At 39.2% G+C, this 27,965-nt stretch overlaps 1 protein-coding gene and 1 long non-coding RNA gene across 4 annotated transcripts; both read right to left on the minus strand.

Annotated features, from left to right (window-relative positions):
- Window positions 1–357: 357 nt before the first annotated feature.
- On the minus strand, window positions 358–27,049 carry ciita (class II, major histocompatibility complex, transactivator). 2 transcript variants are annotated; one of them, XM_081609822.1, is made up of 22 exons: window positions 25,648–27,049; window positions 18,276–18,326; window positions 18,146–18,184; window positions 17,987–18,055; window positions 17,425–17,532; window positions 17,284–17,343; window positions 15,769–15,816; window positions 14,490–14,714; window positions 12,944–12,994; window positions 9,026–9,136; window positions 8,868–8,921; window positions 8,554–8,771; window positions 6,156–7,459; window positions 5,480–6,013; window positions 2,955–3,134; window positions 2,802–2,873; window positions 2,607–2,687; window positions 2,439–2,522; window positions 2,282–2,365; window positions 2,092–2,175; window positions 1,262–1,345; window positions 358–1,170 (listed from the first exon to the last, which is right to left on the minus strand). In XM_081609822.1, the coding sequence occupies exons 1-22, from the start codon at window positions 26,960–26,962 to the stop codon at window positions 1,095–1,097; spliced, it is 4,932 nt and encodes a 1,643-aa protein (XP_081465948.1). In that variant the 5' UTR covers window positions 26,963–27,049; the 3' UTR covers window positions 358–1,094. The 2 variants fall into 2 exon arrangements, with proteins under 2 accessions (XP_081465948.1, XP_081465949.1); XM_081609823.1 differs by lacking the exon at window positions 25,648–27,049 and adding an exon at window positions 22,366–23,677.
- Window positions 9,994–11,948, minus strand: LOC145552489 (uncharacterized). 2 transcript variants are annotated; one of them, XR_014088549.1, is made up of 3 exons: window positions 11,187–11,948; window positions 10,582–10,696; window positions 9,994–10,487 (listed from the first exon to the last, which is right to left on the minus strand). It is a non-coding gene; the product is annotated as an uncharacterized LOC145552489 (long non-coding RNA). The 2 variants fall into 2 exon arrangements; XR_014088548.1 differs by lacking the exon at window positions 11,187–11,948 and having other exon boundaries at window positions 10,582–11,144.
- Window positions 27,050–27,965: the final 916 nt, after the last annotated feature.

Genomic DNA, 27,965 nt, shown 5'->3' on the forward strand with positions numbered 1-27,965 from the left:
TGGAATAACCCAAAACGGTGCTTCAAAGCCGAGTTTGTGCAAATAAGTCAGTCATTTTAAATGAACTCTAACAACTTTGCCAAAAAGATAAGTCAAACAGCCAGCCAGAATTATACCAGAAGCATACTTCTAGCCAGAAATGTACATGCTTCTGTTGTCATGTCATATTTTAGCCACAAGAGCGCGCCAGAGAGCAGCAGAAATACGCTCCCCTGATGTACATAAAGGAACGTCCCTAATGAGAAGTTCCTTTATGTACCGAGAGGGAATAAATGTGTACAATAGCTTGAGTTGGATGAGAAAAAAAAATATAGATATGTGTGTGTTTACATGTGTAAAAATTAAAGCACAACTTGCTCCAGTTTTCAAATCCATTTATTAGATTTGTGCTGTAGTTGGAGTGTCATTCCGGGAGATGTTAGCACCATTCACACAGGCCAACATTGGGATTTCGCTCCACATTTGTAACATTTCATCCAAACACAACTGTGTTCAACTGCTAATGCGACAGACGTTGTCCTTCAATGAGAGACCGTGTAAAAACACACAGAGCTGCAGGCAACACTCCCGTCTGAAAGGTCAGTGTGTGTACAAATAGGGAACAGAAACTCGTAGGAGAGGAAGTGTAAAAGGGAGGTTTTAAATAACCTCAAGCATTTAGTAAAAAAAATAAACATGTGACACCACAATTAAAAGACGTATATGTATGAAAGTAACCAGGTTATGAGCTGTAGCTCACAACCAGAAAAACAAACACATAAAAAACACACACAAAAATGTACATTGATGATTGTAAACAAAAAAAAAACCAACAGCTTTTCCATGTAGATGATATAAAATTGTGCAAGGTTTATATAAAGCATTCCACACAGGCGATCCTGAGTGTGGAAGTATTAATCCTCCTTTAAAGAATAGCTAGAATCTTTACCTGAAGAGCTGAACAGCAGCTAATTATTGTAGTGCAAATCTTCACACGCTCTTAATGTCATAATTTGAAGGCTTTAGAACACTTAAAGGGTAGTGTTCAGATGAATACGTAGGACAGATTAATTCAGTGCAAGGTAGAACTTTTTTTTTTTTTTTAAAGGACCATATTATTGCCAGAGGATGCGGCTGTCCTGCTGCTTAAGTCTCTCAAAAACTCCATATGGTATGCACTGGTTCCACATCCTGGGATGAGATCAGACAAACCGAGTTAAGGGCATGAAAAAAAAAAACAATAAAAAAAAAAAAACTTGTGATGTTTAGTAACGTGACTCACCTCAAAGTCTTAACTTTAGAGCACTTTCTCAAACTGGCTCCCAAGCTTTGTGCTCCAATATCCGTCATCTTGTTATATTTAATGCTGTCAAATGAGAACAAACAGGGGAACACAAAGCTTGTTAATCAACAGGGAACATTTCACCTATGCAAAAATCCTTTTTTTTGTTTTTACACGCGATGCTTCTTGAAATTTTTCAGGTAAAAGTTGTTCACATGCTCAAACGTCATTTTCACTTGTTGCTGTTCTACGGGATAAGCAAATAAAAAGTTGTCCAAACTCTTGAAGTGAAGGAAGAATGGCAAAGAATTGTTTTCAAGTTTTTTTTACAACACAAAAATCTGAAAAGTGTGGCATGCATTTTATTCAGCCTCACCAAATCATAACTTTGCAGGGGCATATTTGCTGCCCCTGAGATATTGAAATACAGATTACGTTTTTAGCCATTCTTCTTAGAAAAACAGCACAATCTCAATCAAATTTACCGTTCTGTGTGTCGGCCAAAGCATAAATTGTCTCACTAATTAAATAATTAACAGGGAAAGATCACTGTTGCTGCTTTTCTGATTTTTTTATTTGCATAATATCTGAAAATAATGTGATTTATTTTTCAAAACTGAATGCAAGTGCTTCAGACGCAAATTACATTCAGTCAGAGTGGAGAAATCACTGGATTCAGTTCCTTCTTTATTCATCAAACAAACAATCTAAAAATATAAGCTGCCCATACAGCTCTCTATGCTTTGCATTTCACACATAGCAAAACTTCCATAAGTTGTCCTGTGCGTTGGTTAACATTTCTGACGTCAGAAAAGGGACGGAAAACTTACTCGAGGTCTGTAAGCGAAGCCATGTGTGGGAGCACAGCTGCTAAACTCTCTGCCCCTTCGTCGGAAATCACGTTACTGTACAGACTGGAGACCACAAAGATGGAAGTGAAATTTTGTGGTTCAAAAACAAGATGCCATTTATAGATGTTTGTGTAGGCACTCGTTAATATGCATGATGCACAGTCCAGACCTTAGACAGTGCAGCTTGGGCAGGTCCTTCAAGGAGAGGGCTAGCTTCTTCACACCCTGGTCGCCTATGCAGTTCTCGGACAAACTGAAAACAACGAGCTTGTTTAGCTTAAGAAAATGGGGAAGAGGAAGAAGGAAAGGGATAGACATGAACTCACTTCAGTACTTCCAGTGAGCGAAGAGAGACTAACGCATTTGCCAGTTTCTCTGCTCCTTTGTCTCCGATCTTACTGTTTTCCACGCTGTGGGACGTTTGACGAAGGGATCGTTAGAAGAGTGTTTTTGTGTGAGGAGACGACTTGAAATGGAGGGCTATGTGTACTTACTCCAAGTGCTGCAGGTTATGGAGTCCGGGGAGAAGGTCCCACAGTTTGGGAAGAGCCAAGGGACTGTTTTCTGGGCCAAGCCTTTAAAGAAGAGCGACTGTTACCATCAATACGATTTTTATTTGTATTGCTTTCGCTATTTTTCTCCGATCCTGTTCCAGTTACATCACAGAATCATATTTCCAAGTTACTCACTCAAACTCCAGCTTGTGCAGCTCTTTGACTGCTGGCACCCCTTCTGACAGGAGGGAATTTGATTGGTCGGAGCTGCAGTTGAGCATAAAAATGAATCAAACACTGAACATTTTAAACGTGCATTGATCTCCGTGTGTGTCTTTTGCACCCCACCTGTCCGAGAGCCTCTTGCTGGTGTGTATGCTGACGAGCCTTTCCAGGTGCTCTATGTGACAGACCTGAGTGGCTTTCAGAGGATGGATCTTGAACTTGGACACCGCTCCTTGCAGGAGACCCTCGTCGCTCCTCTTCTCCAGCTCCTCCCACAGGGTGACGACGTCTGCTATGCAGGCCCTAGGGAACGTGCACGCTCCATTTTATACATGTACACACGCTTGATTCAACTTGACGGCACAACAAAAACACAAACTAGACAAGATATATATATATATATATATATATATATATATATATATATATATATATATATATATATATATATATATATAATTGCATTCTGACATACTCTCTCCCAAAGTTCTTCTTCATTTTCTCTTATATTATTAACATCAACCAATTTGGGTTGAGTCTGCATCATTACTGGAATTTATGTTGCAACAATTTTGGAGGCTCAACCGGGATGTACCAGACCATGTATGCAGTAACTTGCATACTCAAAATGTCCTAGATACAGTTGCTGCAACAACTGTAACTAGTGATCTATTCTAAGTGATTCTAAGTGATGTCTAAGTGATCATATTAGAAGCCTAGGATCCCAACATTCATGTGGGTTTTACTCAAACACAGCTCGTCTACGTCTTGAACGATGTCAAAGACATATCCGTGGCAACTGCAGCTCTTTATTCGAACCTTTCTTTGGCCTCAAAGAGAATCAGAGAACCATAACCCTCCAAGTCAGATGTTTTTTAGGTGATAAGTAGTTTTGTGGCTTTGGACAAAATGTGTCAGACTGAGGTAATCTGACTATACCTATCGGTGTGCAGACATGTGTTTCAAGCATTAAATATAGCTATGGACTCCAGCTAGAACGAATATCTTACGGACATATTTTCACACAACAATAACACAATACAATCTGAATTCAACACAAATCTCTCGTTATATCGAAAATGCAGATTTACAGTGTCCTCAACTTATTCAGGCCTTCTTGAGTCCAAATGTCTAAATTTGTCAGATGTTTAGCTTAGAATCTTCTAAGCTACCAAAAGGTTTATTCTATTTTTTGTTGCATTGTTCTCATCTAGAGACATAGAGAGATGGTACAAAGTCATTTTCAATTTCTAAAGCAAGTCGCAGCGGCTTTCTGCACCATCACAAAGTTTTCCAGTTCTGCACGCATCCTTGGGCTGTGACAGATCGGCGTACGAAAGCTAGAGACAGATGAGACAACTTTCACTTTTCTCCTTTCTCCTGTGAGTACCCCACCATTTAACCATCTACCTATACCGAAAGAGCAAAAGCACAGAATGCGGTTATATATCTGTACAGATCCAGAAGCACGTTTCTCTTAATATGCCGTTTATGGTTTTTCTCAGCTTCGATCGCAGGCAGGAAATGCTTGCACGCTCCTCCTGTGTACGGCAACCGCACAACTGTGGCAAAATTTTGTTGCATCTTCACCCTTTTTGTGAATCATAAATGTGTTTCCTCTTATCAAATACATATTTTTCTAAACACTACTATACAGCGTGGTGGTGCTTACAGAGTGGCAGAACTTTCCTTAAACTCTCGTCATGTTTTGTTTTTACAGAGATACAAAACTGATCAGAGAATCAAAGCAGTCTGGTAAAGTCCAAATTCGAAGATATTTCTCAGAACTTCTACACATCAAATGGAAAGATTTTCTCTCAACATAAACCAATCAAATAAAATGCTATGACAGCTGTGGTATACTGTCAGCACGTCAAGCAGTAGTACTTTCAAGCAGTACTTTGCCTGCTACAGTATATCGTTAGCTTGTATTGCTAATGGTAGTTAGCATTAAATTATTTCAACTGGATTTTGGACTTAAAATGTAGGAACTTTGGATTTAATGTAATTTAATGTAATGTAATCAGTCACAGGAGGTAAATAAAAGTAAAACATATGTTTGATCTATGTTTGCTATGTGCTTTGATTTGTTACTGCTAGTGCTTTGAAAGAAGAAAGAAAAAGCAAGCTGCAGCCGTTTTGTGAGACTCTTTAGCCTAGCATGGTGGTAGCCGTGCTCTGGATTCTCCTTTAAAAATCTGGATGTAACATTATCTGCATCCCTTTTAATTGAAATCTAATATAGCGGTGCACCGATTGCAGTTTTTTTGGCCGGTCACCGATTGCCCATCTTTAAAAATTCTGACCGGATGATTCTGATTTTGGCCTATAGCAATTTTTTTTTCTGAAATGTCGCTAAATATAGCAAGAAAGCAACAGTGAGGCATTGCTAACTGCAAATGTGCAGACGTGACCCGGTGGGCCGGTCTATCAGGTCAAACCTCTCTCATGGGAGAGCAGGAGAGGACAGTGGCTGATTTTCAGACGTTTGCTTATGAAGCTTACAAATAACTAATTCCAAAAGTTCCCCTGAGAGACACTGAGTTTGAAAACACTGCAATTTGAAAAGTGTGGGACTACACAAATTATAATGATTTCACTTCTTGAATTGGTCATTTTGAATCATTTTGGGACAAAGTTAGTTTTACCTGTATGTGTTGATGTTGCTGAGGGCCACTAACGTTCTAAGTCCACAGATCTGTATCCCAGAGTCTTCCAGATCCAAACAGAAACTCCTGCCCTGAGCTCCGCCCGCCCCGAGAGCGTTTTGCACTGTGAACACATCTGGCGGGTTGAGGGGAACGCCCCGAAATGTTAGGAGTTCAGGGAGATTTGATGCCAGATGGGTCAGCATTTTGGCACTGGTGTCCGTCCCGCTCACTTGCTGCGTGAAACTTGCTTCGTAGACGTAGTTGCACACCTCCAGTATCTGAGCTGAACTCAAATCCCCAAAACACAGACCTTCCAGGTGTTTCATCACCAAAGCTTGCTTACTGGCAACCATGTCCCTGAAGACTGTTTCCGAGTGTGAATGAAGACTCCGTAGCTCTGTCCTGTTGTGGAACAGGAGGCCTGCGGCGATCCGCTGCGTCAGCTCCATCTCCTCTCTCTGTGGTTTCCGTCGGCCTTTGGCACCCATCTGGAAAGGCAGGGTCTGGAGAAAGGAGTGGTCTGTCACAGTCCTGGGCAGAGACAAACATTGAACTCCGTGAGGGAAATGAAGAAACAGAATTGAAAGTAAAAGGAAAATAGTGAGAGATGAAAATAACAGCTGAGGCCTGTGGGCGACAAATTTTTATTTTTATGACCAGAGTTGCTTGTTACCTTGACAAAGACAAATGGACAGCAGCCATGTAACTCTGAAGGAAAGGATTAGCCCACAACAGGATCCCATCTTCACATTCATGAGACATTTGTGGGTTTCCTCCCTTTTCTCTATTCTCTTCCTTCTCTACTTCTTCTATCCCATTGTTAACTTGTCCTCCTCCCTCCGTATCCTCTCTTTTGGAAGGCGTCCTTCTCATGAGGGACTGAGAAAGTAGCAGGCCCGTCCTCAAGCTGAAAGCTCTGAGTTTGGTGGAGACAGTTCGTCCTTTGGGAACAACAGATGAGTTGGATTTCACTCCCTCCCAGGCTATAGAGCAAAGCTGGGACAGCAACTCTGATCTGATGGTGTCCACGCACACGTTCTCCTCATCCAGTTTCTTCTGTCCCTTCGTCCTCCTTGCTCTTTGGATACCAGAAGCAGCACACGCTCTGGGCCTTGTGCGATTGTTTTTCTGTACTCTCATCCACTGAGAATTGTTAGAAATGTCTGTATTTTCCACGGGTTCAACCGTGTTAATTTTCTCAGGAAGTGACTCTGTGCTTCCTCTGTCTTTTTCCATTTTCAAGCAGAGCACCTTGTGACAGAGTGCAGTTAGAGTTCTTGGTAAGGCAGCCTCACTTTTGCACTGTTCCAAAGCTGCGCACACCAAGTGGCAGAGAGCCGGGTTCCAGCAGAGGAGTTTCAGGTAGCTGCTGCTTTTTAGGAAGTCCAAAGCAGATTCCCTAAGTCCAGGATCGGAGAAGTATTGGGAGACGTATGTCTCCACGTTCGCTGGAGTGAAGCCGCAGACCTCCAGAAAGCTGTCAGCGCGGCGGAGCAACTGGCTGGCTGTGCCTCTCGGGCGGGTGGCGAGGAGGAGCGTGCAGCCTGGAAGCAGGACCCTCTGAAGGATGCTGGAAAACAGCTGCTTCACCGTAAAGGTCTGGCCTTTGCTGTCTTTTTGCAGCGAGGCTACCAACTCCTTCTTCTGAGTCTGGAGCAGGACTTCGTAGTGCCGCAGCTCGTCAAACCCATCGAAAACGATAAGCACCCGTTTAGGATCTGCGAGGATCTGCGAGTAAACCCCGTCAGGGTCCGCGCAGCGTGGAGCGAAGGAGGACTGACTGAGCAGCAGCGTCTGGAGGCTGTGGACGGGCTCCGTTAAAGCGAGCTGTTTGCCGTCTAATAGGAAGACAAAGTCAAACTGAGGGATGCAGTCTTTGGACCAGTCGAGACACAGCTTCTTGATCACGGTTGTTTTCCCCATGCCAGCGTTGCCAAACAGCACGTTGTAGCGTTTCCCATTCAGGCTGTCAAAGATCTGAAAAAAGACAAACACACGTTCGCTTAGTCAAAGGAACAAAGGGCCGTGGGTCGGTTCTCATTGTCGCAATTGCGCGAGTTGCACAACTTTTCGTCGTCCCTCTCTGGATGTAGAGTTATTGTGTGATTGGTCAGAATTTGGTAGTTATGTTTGTTTATGTGAAAAACATTCAAAGAACTCAATTTCCAGGAACAGTTTTTTTTCTTTTTTGGCCAGAGAGCAGGATGGATAGTTTTAAAGAGGAAATGCCGGAGGGTGTGGAAAAGTAAAAATGAGATGTCGTAGCTCGTCAGTCCTTATTTCCTCCTCCTAGCAGAAGACCTTCTCCTGCTTATCGCCGCTCTTGAGGGTACAGCCAATGAACGGCACTCCTGGATTGGTTGCTTTGTAATCAGCAGCCATTGGCGTCTCAAGTAGCATTGCACCTGTGTATTCCAGCACTGCAGAATGTATTCTCTTTAGAATATATAAAAAATACGCACATTTTCCCACTCATCTGGAATTATGTTCCACAGTAAAATCTGCTACGAGGCGAATCTGTGACAGTAGGCTGGATCCCACTACACTTACTTACTTTGTTTTTTTTAAGCCATAACGTCCAGCTCCTCAATGAAATTTTTTTTCTTCGTTATGGTCACAATTTGCAGATTATTTTATTTTTTATTTTCTAAATTGGCTGCACAGTGGTGCAGTTGGTAGAGCTGTTGCCTTGCAGCAAGAAGGTTCTGGGTTCGATTCCCGGCCCCGGTCTTTCTGCATGGAGTTTGCATGTTCTCCCTGTGCATGCGTGGGTTTTCTCCGGGTACTCCGGTTTCCTCCCACAGTCCAAAAACATGACTGTCAGAATAATTGGCCTCTCCAAATTGCCCCTAGGTGTGAGTGTGTGGGTGCATGGTTGTTTGTCCTGTGTGTTGCCCTGCGACAGACTGGCGACCTATCCAGGGTGTATCCTGCCTCTCGCCCGGAACGTTAGCTGGAGATAGGCACCGGCAACCCTCCTGACCCCACTGAGGGACAAGGGTGTAAGAAAATGGATGGATGGATGGATGGATATTTTCTAAATTACTAGTCTATAAAAGAAACACGCTTACCTGACTCTGTCCCATGGAGCTCTTCTGGCGGTCTATGTCTCCAGTTATGATGAGCTCCTTGTCCAGACATCTGTTCGTGTTTTTCCCAGTGCGAGCGATCTCTCTCTGGCTCACACTCACGTTTACGTAATGGGCGTTCAGCCTCAGGCCTGCCTCCATATCCTGGCAGACCTGACTCATGTGCATTTTTGACTGCTGGATGTAGTCCTTCACAGCCTCTGCAGAGGAAAAACAAGTGAAGTCAATGCCAGTTTATTCAATAAGGCATAATAATTGTGGGAAGCAAGGAGAGGAAGTTGCAGACGCAGACTTACGGGGGATTTCCACAACCACAGGGGACTTTGGCGACTCCTTACATGGGGATACCTCTGAAAAGAGATAAGTTATGTTGTTTTTACGTTGTAGAAAGGTAAAAAAAAAAAAAAAAGTACCCAGCATGGACTGAGGGTCTGAGAAACACACTCAAGGTTACCGTTTGTGGGGGACGGAGGAGCTGCAGGGGGGGACGTGACTTTGCTGGCTGTGTCCGACATCGAGCCTGGCTGGATTGAACTCATCAGGAAGGGCGCCACTGCACCGCCCGCTACAAACGCAAGAGAAAAATCACACAGACAGATTAATATCTACACAAAGGCACATGAATGTCTCGAGATTAATCCCACACTGCAAAAAGTCCCCTTTCAAAAACAAGAAAAAAATGTACAAAAATAGGGTATAATTTTCTTAAAATAAGAAAAATTATCTGCCAACAGAACAAGAAAATTTATCTTGTCAAGATTTTTCTAAAACAAGAAAAAATATCTAACCAAGATAAACCTACAATATCTTAAAATTAGTGTATTTTTACTTAAAACAAGCCAATTTTACTTATACGAGTAAGATATATTATCTTATTTTAAGAAAAATTATCTCAAGTAAAGAAAATGTTACTTGACACTGAATTTCTTGAAATAGCGTAAAATTTTCTTATTTTAAGGAAAATGTTCTATGTATTAAGAAAATAAATCTCATATTTTCTATTTGTATTAGTAAAATTGGCTTGTTTTAAGTACAAATACACTAATTTTAAGATATTTGTAGGTTTATCTTGGTTAGATATTTTTTCTTGTTTTGGAAAATCTTGACAAGATAAATTTTCTTGTTCTGTTGGCAGATAATTTTTCTTATTTTAAGAAAATTATACCCTATTTTTGTACTTTTTTTTCTTGTTTTTGAAAGGGGACTTTTTAGGTATATATACCTAAATCTAGGTATATATACCTAGATTTAGGTATATATACCTAAATCTAGTTTATTTTTATTGTTGCATAGGATTAAAATATATATTTTGTCACAGCTTTACTCAAGGTTCTTATGCTAAGACAAAAATCCAAAAATTTATCCTGTGAATACTGGAACAAGAGATGTTATTGGCTTGCTGAAATGAAGACATGAGTTCAATTACTTTTAACATCTTTATTACGTTTAAGTTTCACATAAACACAATAAAACATGACTTCTGGTCAGAATTTAAAGTCTGGATGGGCATCTGATTCTGAAACAATCCTGTAAAATGACAGAACAATGACGATCTGACACATCAGCCGCACTCATAAGATGCCCTAAGAGTCAAGCAAACCAAATTGTCCAAAGCAAAAAAAAATCTTGGGATTAGATGTCAACAATAGGAGCTTCCTCCGCAATGAACTTCTTCCTATCAGCCATAGCCTTTTATATGTGGAAGTCTTGCCTCAGTTACGGACGCCATTCTCAAGACGTCTGTCAGCAGCACAGAGAGGAGTGGCCCCACACACGCATGCTGAAAGGTGTAGTAGCTGTGATGTCCTCCTTTCAGAAGATCAGGGCAGGCATGGTTCCAATGGCCAGTAGAAAGTTGGTTTCACGATCACCACAGAGCTGAAAAGTGGTCTTGTTTGAAGTTGTTGGGTCATCTGCTAATTGGAGCACAGACAGAAAAACAATCACAAAACAAACCACGTTTTAGGGAGTAATCATTGTAATGATGAATCAGTATCATAAATTTCTTACCTCAAGAATGTGAAGGATGCCGTCACTTGCAATTCCCAAAGTTTCTTGTAGATGGTGCAATACGTGATTGGAGACTTGTCTGGCATAGGCTTCACCATGGCAACAGTTTGGTTTACTTGAAAAATAAAACAAGTCTTATTTTAGTTCATGTGCTCCATTACAATATTACATGAATTCAAGATGGCAAGAAAGTCATTTTAATTAAATCAAACAAGGACTACTTAAATTCACCAATTAAAAATAGTGTTTAAAATATCCTGGTAACAGTGTGGAATATCTAACCTTGTAGACTCATTGCATTTAAGTTTTTTAATTACAGCACATCAAACACCCTCAGTTAGTGAAATACTAGGCGGAATTGCCCTTTAACCATTTCCCGAATCATAAGCTACGAATGAGAAGCCATCTTAGCTATGTTAAAAAACGGAAGCTACCAAGAACTCGTGTCGATATTATTTTTAAGCCACAGCCATTGTGGTTAATAACTGTTCAAAGATCATATTCACAAGAGCGGCTCTTTAACCGCGGATGGAAATTGGCATTTCACGACATGCTAACTAGCTTCAGTTAGCTTATCTTAGAAAGACAGACAACTTTAAACTTACCTCTCAGTACAGCAGCTGTAGGGTCTATACACGTAAAAAAGTCCTCCATCGTCATTAATGTCCAACCGAGATTAGAGAATTTGCCAAAAGAAAATCTTATAAAAGTACAGTAGATAAAAGCTTAGTTAGGCTGTTACAACTGAATTAACCGTTAATGAGGGCAGTTAAATGATCTCTGGCGTTGCCGTTAGTGATGTGCGGATTGATACTGAAATATCGATTCTTCCGATACCAGAACTTAATTCTTTAAAATCTATTGTCAGATCCAAGGATCAATACTTTCAACACTTTAGTAATTTGAGATAATGTAGATTAACAAGAGCAAGTTAGAAAGTAACTAAATTATTGAGATCTTGCCGAAATGAAACGTTGTTAATGGGAACTACTTTTTCTTCCGCTTGGTAAGTATGTAATGTGTAAGGACGTAATGCCCATGCGCAGCGTGCTGCTGACGCTCACTCACTCAGAAATTAACATGTTGACAGATTATAAAAAAAGACATGGAGCTATTTCAGCTGTCATTTTATAGTAGTTTTAATAATTAAACAAGGATGTATTTAGTGGGTTATTACTTTACTAATTTTCTTTTTTTTAGTTTGCAACTCGATTTTCACATGATTTGTATATTTCAGCTGAATTAAAATAGCTTATAGTAAACGAGATTGTTCTCAATGTACTTCTGAGTTTAAAATGAGTGCATCAGAGTACATTGTGTTCTTTTTATGAAGCCAAGATATGGATTACATTTTTTTTTATTTAATTAAGAAACAAATTAACTGTCTTTGCACAAAGTATGGGATCTGCATTGCCAATACCAGCTTAAATTTTACTCGGTATTGGATCGGAAAGAAAATCTGTTGTATTGAACATTAATACTATCTCACTGACATTTTGGGCGCTTTCCCATTTGGATTGTATGATGTCATAATTAAATCAAACAAGGACTACTTGTTATTGTTAGTTTGAACAATAAAATATTGTTCAAACTAATATTAATAACTTATAAAGTAAAAAATTGAAATATAAACCAAAAGTTAAAATATTTATCATGACATTGAGCTAATCAATATTGTTGATTCTCATTGTGTGGAAAACCAGCCATTTCAAATCACACATCAATAGAAATTTCATGACATGTCAGTAAGAGGTCCCATATCTCGCATCAAGGAGATCAGATTAAGGTCCTTAGCAGATGGAAACATGCCAAGAATTATCTTGATATATAAACTGATACTGTCTCTGAAATTGTTGTGTTAAATGTCAACCGTTTAAATATTAAATTATAATTTCCAGTACACTCTGCCAACTTATACAAGAGTATAAGTTCATGGGGTTTTTTTTATTTTTCATTGACAATAACACAAAGGATTCCATTTGGACATAGTCTGTTTTAATTATCTGAAGTCATTTCATTAAGTATGTGATTTCGCTTTATGTGCTTGAAATAAGAAAATTTTACTTATATAAAATAAGTTCTAGACTTGAAGTTTGATTGGTAAATATTGATATTCTAGATTCTAGCACATATTTACTCATAATAAGTAATATTTTCTTAATATTAAGCTTTTATATCTTACTGAGATAATTAAGTACAAAAACACTTAAAATAAGAAAAATATTCTTACATAAATCCCTCTTGGTGAGAAAAATTATCTTGTCAGAAAGAAAACAAGAAAAATCTCCTTAATTTAAGATATTTAATCTTACTAAGATTTCAGTTTTTGCAGTGCAAGATTAAGATAAAAAGCAATGCTCACCTGGAGAGAGGGGTGGAACCTGGCGTTTGCGGGTCGGAGAGGGATTAGGAACTGACAGGAAGAAGGATTACAGAAGGCAGCGGTTATTCACTACAAACAGCTGCCTAACATTCATTTGATGAATTTGAGACAGCTAAAGACAAAAGTATGCTAAAAACATCCACATCTATTATGAATGACATATGGGATGTTTGCATCAAGCCCATAAAGTGAACATTTTTTCCATCTTTTTCTTTAAATTTTGGGTGCAGTTGTAAGATGTTAATGTTGACATGTACATTTTCTACATGTGTGTTTAGCTTGTGGTCAAAGTGAGCAACATCCTCTATGACTGGTGAAAATCTCTCAGATATTTTCTGTTCAGTTGAGTCAGACGTGTGAATAACGTAACTGGTATAATATGAATGAAAAAATCAACCTTATCTGGTGAAAACATCTCTTCGAACTGTTACGTTACTAGATATTCGGTTGTAGATTTACCAGGGATCGATTTAGAAGGTTAGTGTTTGTGAACATCAGTTTTTAAGCTATGTGACAGATTCCAGATTAGATTTAAGCACAGACTTTGATTTGGCCATTTTAGTACATGAATATGCTTTGAAATAAATTCACTAGCAGCTCTAGCTGCGTAGGGTCTTCGTGATTTTCTACCGTGATTTATCCTAATAAATTACACTTGCTGTTGAGTAGGCAACTTCTGAAAGTAAATGTTTGTAATGGATTTTATATTTAAGGGTATAGCAGTACAAAGAGCTAACAGGTTTATGTGTACAGCACATTTTTCCATTTATGCATTTTCTTCCACTTCACAGCTGTGCACTGTTTTGTTCTGGTCTATTACATAAGATCTTTATGTATTGTTGTCAAATGACAAAGTGTGAAAAACGTTTGACTGGTATGAATGCTTGGGCAGTGCCTGGCAGGTGAATTGAATAATGTTGCTCTACTTGTATGAAGGTTTGCTGGGAAACCATAAAAGGGTGTGGGTTTGTTGTTATGAAGCATTCAAATGAAACATGATCCAATTGTTTTGGCTCTGACTTCTTCTTACATTGCAAGTGATCCAAATTAAAAAACAGCAATCTGTAAGGATAAAAAGCTTGAATTTTTTGCATACATTCTACTAATTTGTCTAGTCAGTTGTGAAAATTATAGCAAATATGTGAATATTATCTTTAGGCCTTAGTATTTGCAGCCCTCTGTTGCACTCTGACCCGACTTTCAGAAACTCTGATCCAGAGGCTCCATTGTTAAAATCCCAGCAATAGAGGCTCAAGGATATCGTTATATGTTTTTTTGTCCACATCCTGGCTGGTTAGAAGTGTTTTGGCTACATATTAGAGATCTATAAATAGATCCACGATGTTGACAATAATGTTCCGGCTGACCGGTTCAGTTCTGTGTTTGAGGACCACAGCAAAACGTGAGCAAACTTCACTGCAAACTCTTTACAGCCAGCCAGTGTTGTTTGGCCACAACTAAAACTGAACACCATAAACTTAACTATCGGACCTTGCATGCAGGATTATTTCACAGATTTACTCACCGAAGATGTACGTTGGCGTAGCAGCCGTGTTTGGGAGTGGGAGCCTAATAAGCGGAGGAGGGGAGGAGGATAGCTGGACCACCTTATAAGCAGATGGGTCTGGGATTGTGATGAACTGAATGGGAATGGAATTAGCTGACTGAGGCGGGAACACGAGCAGGTTGCCCGGAGGAGTGGTGGGAAGGCATCCCACAGACTCTGCTGGAACTGACACTGCTTCGGCATCTGCAAAACAACACCAGGTGACATTCTTACTGATTTCTACGAACAGGTTTTGTTCAGTGTGGGAGGGCAGAAAGCATCCCCACGCTGCAGGCTTTTGACATGGAACAAGGTATTTAAATTTCAATTTAAAAACAAAGAAAAAAAATATAGGTAACACTTTATTTGAAGGGAGGTGAATAAGACTGTCATGACACTGTCATAAACATGACATAACACCTGTCATGAACATGAATAAGCCTTCATGAGTATTTATGACTGTTGTCATAAAGCGTCATTCGGTAAATTATGACACTTTTAATACAAAGTTGACATTATTCAAAATGTCTTTGTTATGACAACTTTACATTAACCAAGAAATCATTACTGTTTAAATTTTACCTTTAATAACAAAGTTTTCAAATTTTTAAAGTGCAATCAGTAATACTTTTATAACAAATGTATATCAATTTATATTAATTTTGGTATTTTTTGATTTACCAAAATTAAAATTATTTTGGTAAAATTATTTTAATTTTACCAAAATTAAAATAAATACAACAGTATTGGTAACACTTTCAAATAAAGTGTTACCAAAATATATGCTAGAGCACTGCACGAAAGGTGCATTATGATCAGATAGTCATCTTTATAAGCTCGAGGGTTATAGAAGCAAAACGTCTGTTACCACCTAAAACTGTTAACATCATGCCAACACGTACAACCGAAATAACATAGAGGAAGTCGAGCAGTGGAAGAGTTCTTCTTTTGATTTATCACATCTCAGATCACAAAATAAACTTCCTTTTTCTTTGTCTTCACAACCCAAGCCACACAGAGTAGAAGTCCTTTAGGCCTTCAGTATCTCAGATAAACAACATGTACCTACTTTGCAGAATAGATGTGACCTGCTGATGTGACCTGTGAAATCCAGGTCACATCAAGTTTTGATGGTTTTATATGTACGTTCTAAAGAAAACAGTTGTAGTTTTTTGGCTGTGTTGCATAAGCTGATATCCATTCGCTGAAATTCATGTTGTTCCCTTCAAAATAATTTCAGCTGCGATGAGAAACTCACCATGAATGGCAGGTGGCTCAGCAGTTTCTTCCTGGGTTTTTGGTGGTTCTGTAAAAAAAAACAAAAAAACAGGGGGGTTAGCCAGCTGCAGACTAACAAAAGAAATCTCCAAATAAATTGTGGTCTAAGTATGACTGTTGCCACCTGAATTGTCTTTAGTAGTAGTTTGGAATCACTTATTTACATCAATTCAAGTGATAGGTTTTTAAGAACATTAGTTTTGGCTTAAAACAGAAATTATTCAAAAGAGATGTTCAGCAGAGATGATTGGAAGAACCCTATGAACTGAGGCAGACAACAGCGAACCAGGAACAAGTACAGTACTCTATCTGGAACGATGTCATTTCCAGAATGATGTCATTCTAGAAATGACATCATTCCAGATGTCAGGAGTATGACCCAACCAATTGAACATGTTCATATCCCTGGGATAGGCTGCAGGTGTTAAATAACATCCAAACTTTTGTGTTTGCTTTTACAGTAGACTCCTTGTGAGTCTCAGTCTAAGAGGTGTATTTACACAGCTGACAAGATCAACTAGCGTAACTTCATTTATTTTTTTATGGTTAAGAGAACTTAACAACAGCCTCTTGAAAAAGAGTTTAATACTTGTTAATAGCGTAGATATTAACACTTAAAGTTTGACTTGTTTTGAAATAGCTAAAATCAGTTAAAGAAGCCTGGCTAACTACTAGCTGTTAGCCTTTCACCACATGAATTTCTTCACTTCGCAAACTATGTTATGAGGTTTGCTAAACTGGAAAGTGTTACTGATGATAAACTAAAGTCATAGAATGTAAATTCAAACATTATGACTTTTGTTTTTAATTGTGTTTTAGCTAAAAATAGTGGAGTTGGTGTGCTTGGTAACCAACTCGCGATGCGAGCTGAATTTTTTTAAGCACTGCAGCAACACCTTCAATATAAAAAGTAATGAAGTGACACATTACAGATTAAGTACATGTAAACTGTCAACAGGAAAAGTATATTATTTTTTTCATAAAATGATTTCCGGATCAAAACTATGAGTCAGCCTGAATTTATATTAGCCATCCTGTATCTAAAAGCCCATTATTTTCATTCACTTTGACCAGATAGAAAGATGGTTGCCATCATTCTACCTGACGACGGTGATTTTATGGTTATTTTTTTTGTAACCAATTAGAAAGTAGGCCGCTAAGTTGTTATATCATAAAATTATATAATGACTTAGAGGCCATAGAACAGGGAACTATGCCAAAGTCTGATTCTTACGAGGTCAGGTTTATCCTATTATCAACCAACAGAAGGGCAGAAAATATATGGTTGTTGCCCAACTTATTCGTGATTTAGTAATCTGAACTTTGGTATGATCTGACTGACTGTAAAGACGATAACTAATTAGAAATAAAACACCATGAAGATAGACATATTGTGTCACCATGCGCAATGAGTCAATTTATTTGACCGTGTGCATGTTCACGTGAACATTTCTCAAAAGACAAAGAATCACAAAGAGCCAACAAAATCTGTCACCTGTTGTTTTATGCCTTTTCACTCTGGAGTCTCCATTGGTGCACTGTGTGGAAAGGGCATCTGGAAGAGAGAGATTTAAGATGTAAACGAGCAAACGCTACAGACGAGCCTGCTGAACAGCCAAACTTAAGCTCCCTTAACCTTTCTGTCTTTTTCTCTTGGGTTTTATTTTGCCCGATGGCTTCCGCTGCTCTCTCTGCTCGTTGTGGTTAGCAGTATCAGAGACCTCCAGTGCCACAGGAGTGTCACCTGCAGAGCACAGAAGGGGAAGTGTAAAAGTTACCAAAGCGGCTAGCAGACACAGTAGACAGGAACGGCTGTTTTTGTCGTGCCTTTTCAGAAGGGATCTGAAGACAACGGCTAAGAAGTGCATCGTTTCTAGAGAATTAGGAAAACTCAAAACGGGAATTGGCGCAAAAGGTTTTTCTGGCAGTGGCCAGAAACACAAGTGAAAAATAATAACCCACACAAAAATAATAATAAAACTTTTTATTCCTTATATATGAAGTAAAAGACCCCATGGCAGTGTCCACCATAAATAACTCAAAAAGACTACAAATAGTGCTATAGAATTAGTATCATATATTGAATTCAACCACATCATAAGAGTTAATGGCTTAATTCTTTTCTTTTTTGGGGGCTTTTTGTTTTTATTTATTTTTTTAATATATAAGACAACAAAATAACCAAAATAGATGCTCACTGTTTTGGGTGATATCATCAAAGCAGTCAGGCCCCAGATCATTACTGAAGAGCAGATCCAGCTGAGAAGCTGTGAATAAATAATTATTAATAGAATCATTTTCAAAAATCGGGCAAAATTGATAAGGTAAGCCACAAAGCTTCAACGTTTACTACTTACCTAAATATTCATCATCGCACAAAAGGTCCATTATATAACCTGAAACCATAATTTTGATAATGAGTGTTTTAATGTATAAAGAAGGAGGCATATTGTAAAGCACTAGCAGAAAAGAATCAAAACTACAAACCCAAATCCAACAGGCCCGCGGAATCCTGGTCGTTTTCTTGCATCTTGGCATCTAAACAACCAAAACACACAAGTAGTAAGAAAAAAACAACAGTTGATGAGTAAGTCTACCAATGAAAAATGTTATGAAAGACGCTTTAACAGACAGGTTTGACTGAGCTCATTTTCTCACATGAACTATTTCTGGATGACATTATGTCAGATGTAATTCTCTACTCACTTTATTGAGAAAACCAGTTCTGCTAACCATCACCAACCAGTGGGACGGGTCTCTTTTTTTATTTTCCACCTTTGAGAACGGCCATATTGATAAGTAAGAAATGTTTCCAACAGAAAATAACTACAGACATACTCAAGCCTCGTCACAAAAAGGTGCAATGCAATTTATGCATTTCCTCATCCTTTAGATAAAGCGTCCCTTAGTCCTCCAAAGGAAGTGTATTAACTTAGCTTATTATCCGCATTACAGACAAATCTGAACAGCTCTGTAAGATTTTTTAAAAATGTATTACCACGGCTTGGCCTAATTTCTTACACACCCATTTCTAAGGATTTGCAACCACACTGAGGATTCATTATCCAGATATGGAGAAAATATGGAACAGTGGTGGGCCTTCCCAGCAGTTGCCGTGGAGCCTCCCTAGATTACTAAATCAATTATTTTACACATTGGACATTTTTATATTTTTACATTGGAGTAGACTGAATAGTTGAAATCAGATTATCTTTGTCTCATAAATAATCTGTTTGATGATCTGAAACATTTAAATGTGGCAAAAAAGCAAAAGCCTAGGGAGTGCAGTGGGACACAAATGCTTTTTCACGGAACTAAATGTGACATCATTGGCAATGAAGTGGTTAATGAAGGACAGACTGAAAATAAAAAGACTGAATCCCCATTTGGACACTAAAGGATGTTTGGAAAGTCAGCTGAGAATAAAAGAGAAGGCCGGAGCACAAAGAAGGAAATTGCAAGTAATGACAGGATTCAGGAAAGTACCAAAATTAAAATAAATACAACAGTATTTATTCAATACCAATATATTTTCAATTGTGTCCTACATGCCTAAAATTGCACTGTGGTAAGACTGCGCCGAAGATCCACCCAGCTGAAATTTGAAAGGCAAATTCTTGATTTTATTGATAAATGAAAGCGAAAACAACGTCCACCTCTGGTCAGGAATTATTTGGAAGCAGAAACTCACCCCAACTTCAAGCGACCTCAATTATCTACGGCCACGACTGTGCCCCAATAGGCTATTGTTTGAAAATATCCGAATGCGCCTATTGGAAACGAAAGCCTCCGGGGTGTTTTCTTTTTTTCCCATTCCTGTTTATCTTGATCTCACCTTGAGCTTTGCCTTTCGATTTAGCCAGTACAAAGCCAAAACACACCCACACTTTGCTATAAAGATCACACAGAACAAGGTGATCTTTGAAACTTGGATAGAAGACTATAAGACATGCCAGGACAGGTAAGCTATAAAATGCCTGTCTCAGTCAGTGCCTTATCTATACGGAAACCAAAAAAACCCCCATATTATAGAAAAAAGAAATCCCAACCAAAACAATGGCCTGGCATACACAATGACTGATCAGAGGAGAGTCATTTTGCTTTGGTTTTAAGAATATTTTTGGCCCAATCACCTTCATTTAATAGCAATGAGGCAGGAAGAGGACAGATAGAGGGGATTGGAGCGAAGACGTGTGGTAAAGGAAACGAATACGGCTGAGTTGAGGTCTGTGACCTCTAACCATTGTGCCACATGATGCCCTAGAGGAGACTCTGTTTAACGACAAAATAACAGTTGCGACGGAAAATTAACACTCTTCTTTAAATAAATGCAAAGACAACATTCAAACATAAATTTTGTGGTGAAGTTTTGGACACGCTTCATCAAACTGTCTGAGGTTCTCATCATCTTCACCAAACTGCATATCTGACCTTTTAATAATGGCTAAAAGATGTAAGGCAATATGCTTTTTCTTCAACATACAATTCCATGATGGTACATACAGTTACCCAGAATTCACTGGTAGATGTAGAACTCGAACCCGAGTTCGAGTGAAGTTACGGCCGTTATCTTGAAACCGTGACCTATCTTCTATTGAATGTGTAATTTGAAAGCTGCACAAACATTTCGTTAACATACTTTATAACATAAGTCCTCTCTTAAACTTCCCCACCATCACAGACATTTTTGTTACTTTCATGGGCAGCACTCGTCCTGAAAATTAAAACGCAGAAACTTCCCCTGATTGGAATAAGCCAAGCTTTGCTGCATCTCCTTTTTAAAGAATGATTTATAAAGTTCCCTGAGGTGTAAACAGTCCTTAATCATTAAACAAGAGCAGAGGATGAAAATGGACTGGGAATAAAATGATTATAAGGTGGAGCCTCCACATATGGAACCACTTCACCAAAGAGTCACTTTGCAGCTTTATGTTGATCTGATTTCTCACAACTAAGAGTCAATAGTAAAAATATACGAAAATTCATTTGTTGGACATTCTTTTTATTTATTTTTTGTCTTTTAATATTGGGTTTGAAAGTGGGGGCAGATCATTTTGTGATCAATTTTGCCACCAGCTATGAGCTACTGGAGCAGCCTTGAGCTAAGTCATACCTGACATGGCTAACGTTTCATATTCACTTTAACAACAGACCATTCAAAGTAATTTCTTTAATTCTACCCATATTCTTCTGTAAGAAAATGTGCTTATCTGACTCCAATAAATAACATCCCACATGAAGTTCAGTCAGAGTTGTTTTTGTTTGTTTGCTTGTTTGTTTTTCGATGAGTCAACACAAAAAATAGGAAAGAAATGGGAAAATGGTGTAATACAAAAAAAGAATTATCTCCAGAATGCATGAAAATACTCGCCTATACGTTTGTAGTTATAAATGTATAACTCTACATTTGGATGCTATTTTGCCCTTAAACTAGCATGGATGTAAACATGTGGCCTTGGCCTCACAGAGACACAATGTAGGCAACAGCTTCTAACTTTGCTCACATCTCTAAATTAAAATGTGACAGTGAGGTCAGAAAAAAGTATTTGTGACGTTGAAGAAATGTAGGCAGCAAAGGCGTGTCACTTCTCCCCTGCCCCCATTAAATCTTAACCAAATTTGGTCTTCCTGTCCAGCAACCCAGAGACGTCATTAGCAGAGATGTTGTTCATCAAAAGCAAGGGGTTTTACCTGTCAGCCCAGTCCAGCATGGCTCTGAATTTATCATCACGTTTGTTTACTCCCACGACATATTAATGTCGAAAGCAGGAAGTTAAAACCAGGTTTTATTTGTATCTCCCTCTACCTTCTGGTTCTCATTGATTCGCGTGAAATATTTTCAAATCAAAGAATGTGAGCATGTTTATCCAATTTCGGGAATAAATTAAAAACTTGCGTAGCAATAAAACCCGCTGGCAGTGTCTGAAGAGCTACACATTAACTCCAAATGTGGCTTTACAGATTGTTGAACAGACAGTGAAACTCTTAATAGTTTAAGGGCAAAAGTAGCATCCGTTTGCTTGTATTATTAGGCATGCGCCTTCAGAAAGAGCAGAGCCAAGTCCTTAAAGGGAAAGTCCAAAACTTTCTGTGCACTCTCAACTTACTAGACACGCGCATGTTTGCGACCCCCATGTTATAGTTTCACCTTGACTGTGTTGAAACGAGAAAACACAGGTGGTCTCTGAATTCCCCTCATCTTTCATCGTCCAGCAGTTAAATTGTTGCTGCTTCTGTGCAGGCCAGAGTGAGTTTGATTACATACATGCTCAATAGAGTCCACCTTTTAGTGCTTCTGAATTTAACGTTAAACAGGCTTAACAATAAAATATATGATGGCTATGCATTTAGGATTATTCAAGGTAAAAAATAAAATAAAATTAAAAAAAAAACTTCTGAAATTAATGTGATCAGAATAACCACCAAATGGCTTAAGTCACGCAAAAAAATATTTTCCTCTTAATTGCCCCAAAAATTAGCATAAAAATATTTACGTGTAAATATCCGTCAGCTACGCGTAAGTATGTTGAAAATGCGCGCCCAACCTGTCCGGTTATATGAAGGACAAAGAATTTACCTGCCGAGTCTCTCTGGACGCTGCTCAGGTCCTCTGAACTCTCTGCTGTATTTTGCTGCATTTTCTTCTATATTGTGGCACATTTCACGCCACACATCACATCAAACGCTCCACACAGTCTATCCTCAGATAACCCGTAGCACCACTGCGTAAAGGCGCAACAGCATCTAGCAGTTGCATGGACTTTTGCTTTCACTTTTACCAGGACGCCAAGCTTAGGGGCTTGGTTTGCACCACGGTGGGCCAAGACCGCATGGTCTGCGTGCACACGCATAACCACACTTTAGTTTTTATGTCTCAGACCAGAGGCAACAGAACTCAAGAAATAAAAGAAATTAATAATAATAACTCTCTAGAAAGAAAATCATGGTGCAGCTATACTTTAATTTGCCGTTGATAACAGGCTTGATATGCATACATCAGTCTAATAAACCTGAGGGAAAAACAAACAAAGCTGCCACACCTCCCTCTGTCGATTAACTGCATACAGTGCTGAGAAAACGTTTGTCCTCTTAAATATTTTTTATGTTTAGTTTTTTTCTCACTCCATCAAACAAACTTTAACAGACAAAGATAACCGAGGACAATAACAGGTAACGCTCAGATTATTATCTTTATTTATTAAAATTGCAACTTAATTATTTGCCCTCCTTTGTTAAACATTTACTGTAAATAGATTTTGGGTAGAATTGTAAAAAGCTCAAATCAAGATAGAAGTTCAAATTAGTCCCCAAATCTATAGTGAAAATCAAGTCATTGCTGTTCTTTATTGTGGAAAGAGCTACAAATCCTTTTTTTTTTTTTTTTTTTAAGTACAGTGAGACCCAACATTCCAGAACAAAGACATCATCACACTGGCAGCTAAAAACTGGAGGCAGGAAATCAGGCAGAATACAATGGCCATCTCTTTTCGGTGTTGTGGTCAAACATACCTCAGCTTTCCTCAAGGTAAAACAGTGCTCTAAAACAAACCAGGAAGTCTATCACTGAATGGCTGAAAAAATGCTAATCAAAATAATGAAGAGCTTGGATTGGCCGCGTCAATGTCCGACTTAAATCCACTTAACATGTTGTGGAATGACCTAGGAAAAGACAGCGTCTGCTCAAAATCCCTGCAACATGGCTGAAAACAATTCTGAAAGGAAGTGCGTAGAAACTCCTCAAGTATGCAAAACACCCACTGTCAGCTCCCACAAAGCAGCCATTGCTATGAATTGGTTTGCTAAATAAACACCTGTTATTTACAAAGCCTATAAAAACTATACTCCCGCCCCTTTGGCTGTTTTACCCATTTCATTGCTTTTAAAAATCAGCCATTATCAAATTTGGCTTGGGTGACAAAAATACAATAACACATTTAATGTCAAAGTGAAAACTAATTTCTACAAAAATAATAACATACAGATATGTAATGTGAAACGTGATTGCATAAGCATTCACTCCATTGACAGTGACTGACCTAATTTAACAGAGGTCCAACCAGTCAGTGCTGGTAGGGTAAAGGAGATCGAACAAAATGCAGTGACTATATCTCAAGTCATTCTAGATAAAGACGCCTGTCCACTCACTGGTTAATCAGCATTCCTGGCTACAATTATGGCATGAATGCAAAACAACAACAGGAAAATCTAAGAAAAGGTTAATGAGAACTGTTCGTCACAGTACAGATACCAAAACAAATTTCTACGGCACTGAACATCACCTGGAGTTCAGTTAAATCCGTCACCCAGAAGTTGTAGGAATATGGCCGAATATGGTAGCACACTTAAGCTCTACACTTAAGTGTGTTGCCATGTAACATGAAATGAAACATTGTTATACAATTAGTTAAAATAATCTCAGTGGCTTAAAACTGGGAAACATCTAAAGGTTTGAACGACTATTAATAATAAATGACTGTTTCCTTTCTTCTCGATACAGTGGTGCCAATGTTTGAACTCCTAAGATCATATTTCTAGCAAGAAACCCAACAACACTCAGTTCATCTGACCTAAAATAACACTAAGCGCAGGTGTTGCGCGGAAAGTACCTGCCCTCCTTGCTCACCAATGATAACAACTCCCTATACGGGTTGCATAACCCAAACTAATACCGGTCCACCTTTAGCAGTGTCCGTTTTGCCTCTTTTATAGTAAAAGCTCTTAATGTTTACAACAGTGCGGCCAATGACAGCTTTCTCTGTCATTGGCCCTGAGTTATGGAATGACTTGCCTTTGCAGGTCAGAGAGGCCCCTTCACTGTCCACTTTTAAACCTTGTCTTGAAATCCATCTATTTTACTTGGCTTTCAACACCAGCGGGATCTAGTTTTAAATTGTATGTTTTTGTTTTTAAACTGTAAGTTTTTATTTTTTTATTATGTTGTGTTTTAATGTACAGCACTTTGTATCAGCTGTGGTTGTTTTAAAGTGCTTTATAAATAAAGTTGGTTTGGTATCATTTATTTGTGTACAACAAAATGTGCAATTCAGAATAGATAAAACCACAACAGGAGACATATGAGAAAGCTGATTGTATCCACTACTGAGTTGCATGCCAGAAATATTTGATGAGCCAAAACTATTTAGACTTGGTCCCCTGCAAAAACCCGGTTTAGTTTAGTGAAAAGTGTTAATAGGTTTTACAAAACCTGGATTTGCTATGGTTAAAATCCAAGAGTTGATTTCCTGTGCTTTTTTTTTTTTAAACTGTCCTCAGAAGACCTTTCCTAAAACACTACTGGCTTTGATAAAACCTTGCAGTATTTCCCTATAATCCTTTAATTCAGAAAGTCTGCTATGAATCACAGATTATCCAAGTGCTGAATAAAACTGAAAGGGATCTAAGAAATCATAGCCCACCACTCGCTGACTGACACAAGATGAAACTGAAAGTAAGCCCTACCATCCCCACAAGGCGTTCACCAAAAACAAACTGCCTGGCAAGTTATCAAGTCAACAGAAGGCAGACTTTCGGTTCTAGATAAAAGGAGGGGGGGGAGAGGGGGGGTGATTGGAAAGCACCTATATATCCAAGAGGAGAAAAATTAAAAAAGCTCTCCAACTGTCTTAGTACTAGAATATTATAATTGCTTTTACAGAAAACTCCTGGTTTTTCACATAAATAACATAAAGAGGACAGAGAATAGAGGATTGCATGATCTAGCCGTACTAACACTGGAATGTTAAAATCGAAACCACTTCTTTCAGAATTCGAAACGTTGAAGCTCTCAGCTGACCCTGTTACCCTCCGGTACTCTAATTTGAGCCCAAATACTTTAAATGATGATGATGAACAAACTTACCACCATGTAAATCCGTCTTTTCTTGGAATTCTCCATCTTGGTTATACATTTCTGCATCTTCTAGGTAATCTGTAAATCCTTCTGCGAGACTATGAGAGGCATCTTGCAGAACAGTTCTGCTGTCTACAGGCACATCTGAATGGAGCAGGTCCCTGAAAGTGGCTTCAGACAGTCCTGATTGAGCTCCACATTGTTGATATGGTGCGTCTGCTGTGAAACAGAACAGGTCATCCACTTGGTCTGCCGTCTTGCCGACTGGACACAGAACATCGAATTGGCCCTCCCGCATTTGGGTGATGTATCCCGCCTCTGTTGCTTTGCAGGCTTCAACAGGTGAGGCTTTTCTTGTCGCTCCGAGGATCCTGAAGTCGTCCGCGTTGAACACAGCAACTCCGCTGAGGGTAGAGAAGTGAAGCCCTTCTCGTTCTGACCTGCCTGCATCTGTGTCACACGCGAAGCTCAGCTCTTCACACTCAAAGTCGCCAACGCAGGTGTCAAGTGAACTGCAAGCGGCTGCAAGCTCCATTTCCTCCTCCATGTCCAAAACGACACTCTGGGCTTCACCCTCCAGCATCATCCTGTCGCTTATTGAGCAGCCGCTTGGCCCACAGGGCAGGAGGGTCTGCAACATCCCTCTCCCTCTGTCCCAGTTCTGCCACAGAGGAACAGCTATCCTCCTGGCTGAGTCCTCTACCTGCTGTAACCACACCTCCTCACTTTCCTCATTCCCCATGTTTATGCTTTCATTATCACTAGGAGGCTCTCTGCTTGCACCGTTCAGCAGTTCTGCTTTTTCATCACTGGATCTGAGAGTGCAGTCATACACTGGCAGTGAGGAAAGAGGGTCTTGGCTGAAGTAGGACACGTCCATTAGAACTTCTTCCAATAACTCCTGCATTTCCTCCTGATTTCTCTGCAGAATTTCATGTTGGAGCCACTTGTTCTTCTCCGGGGTAAATCTTGTGTTGTTTGGTTCCTCTATTAATGAGACCGATTCCGTTTGTTCCACATTGTGGTCACCAGCGAGAGATTTCGATCCGCCTGTTCTCACTTGGCTCATCGGTTCTTGGTTGAGGTCCAACTGAGCCACGGATCCTGGAGAGTTTAAGTCCTCATCCAGCTCGACGCATCCTTGTTTGCTTGTGAATTTAGGCACAATCCCATCATTGAGCCAGTGCAGATTCAAACTGTTCCTGTATGCCTCCGAGATGATCCCCTCTTCCACCAGACCCTCCAGCAGAGCGTGAACCTCGCCGGGCAGCGCCACGGTAAGGACCGACCTCACCTGGTTCAGGACCTCGGCGAACTGAGCCATGATGTGGACACTGGCCGCCAAGGCATCCAGCTCCAGTTAGTGAGATGCCATCTGATCAAGATGATAGATTTCGTATGTTTTCTTTTTTTTTTTTAAGGGACACTGCTTTTGTCCAGGAGGAGGTTTCAAATCAAGTGGGGGTGGAGTTTCGTGGTTGGAGTGGGAGGTCTGCTTCAGAATCGACGGGAATGCATGCATTCGACTGGAGGTGGCAACATCATAGGCGGTATTATTAGTAGTTAGAAGTGAAATTTTGTAAAGCTTGAAGTGAGGAGCTATTTCTCATTTACTTTCTGTAAAGTTTATTTATTTTTTTGCTTTACAAAAAACAAAAAAAATCTAAATGACTTGAATTGGAATTAGTTTCAGAAATATTTCTGATATTTTACTGTTTTTTTTTTTTTTTTTGTCATTTAAAAATAAAAGACCAAAAACAGATATTTTTTGGTGCAGAAGGATACTAAATGCTGAAATCATCACAGTAGTTTATTATTTGCATTGTTGCAACATGAAAACACAGTCAGCTGATTCAATACTATCTCTTCCAGCCAGGGACTTTCACACAATGCAAGAGGATGTAGTCTGAGGCAACACTTCCCTTAAATATTCAATCTCCAGACATAATCTGCTATTTAAGCTGTGGGTTTTATACACATATTTGTCAATAATTCCACATAGACATTTCTTTACTCTTAAGCGCGCTTGCATGATCTGGTCAACAAAATAAGTTTTGCAGACAAGTGTCAACAGAAGAATGCATGCTAATCTACTGCCATAATCTCTTTGAGGTGCTGGAACTGGTTTGGCTAAATGCTACGGGCAATAATGACTCATAAAAAATTTTATTTAGTGCTCTCCAGCCACGCCCTTGGCTCCATATGATTTGTATATTCAGAGACTTAATCATAAACAGTTAATTTGCTGTGGCGTTGGGGTTTAAAATTGGTACCCATAAATAAAACAAATTCAAATTTGCTTTGACACTACAAAACAGAACCTAACA

The sequence above is a fragment of the Poecilia reticulata genome, chromosome 8 (genome assembly GCF_904066995.2).
Source record: "Poecilia reticulata chromosome 8, P_reticulata-male-v2, whole genome shotgun sequence".
NCBI lineage: Eukaryota > Metazoa > Chordata > Actinopteri > Cyprinodontiformes > Poeciliidae > Poecilia > Poecilia reticulata.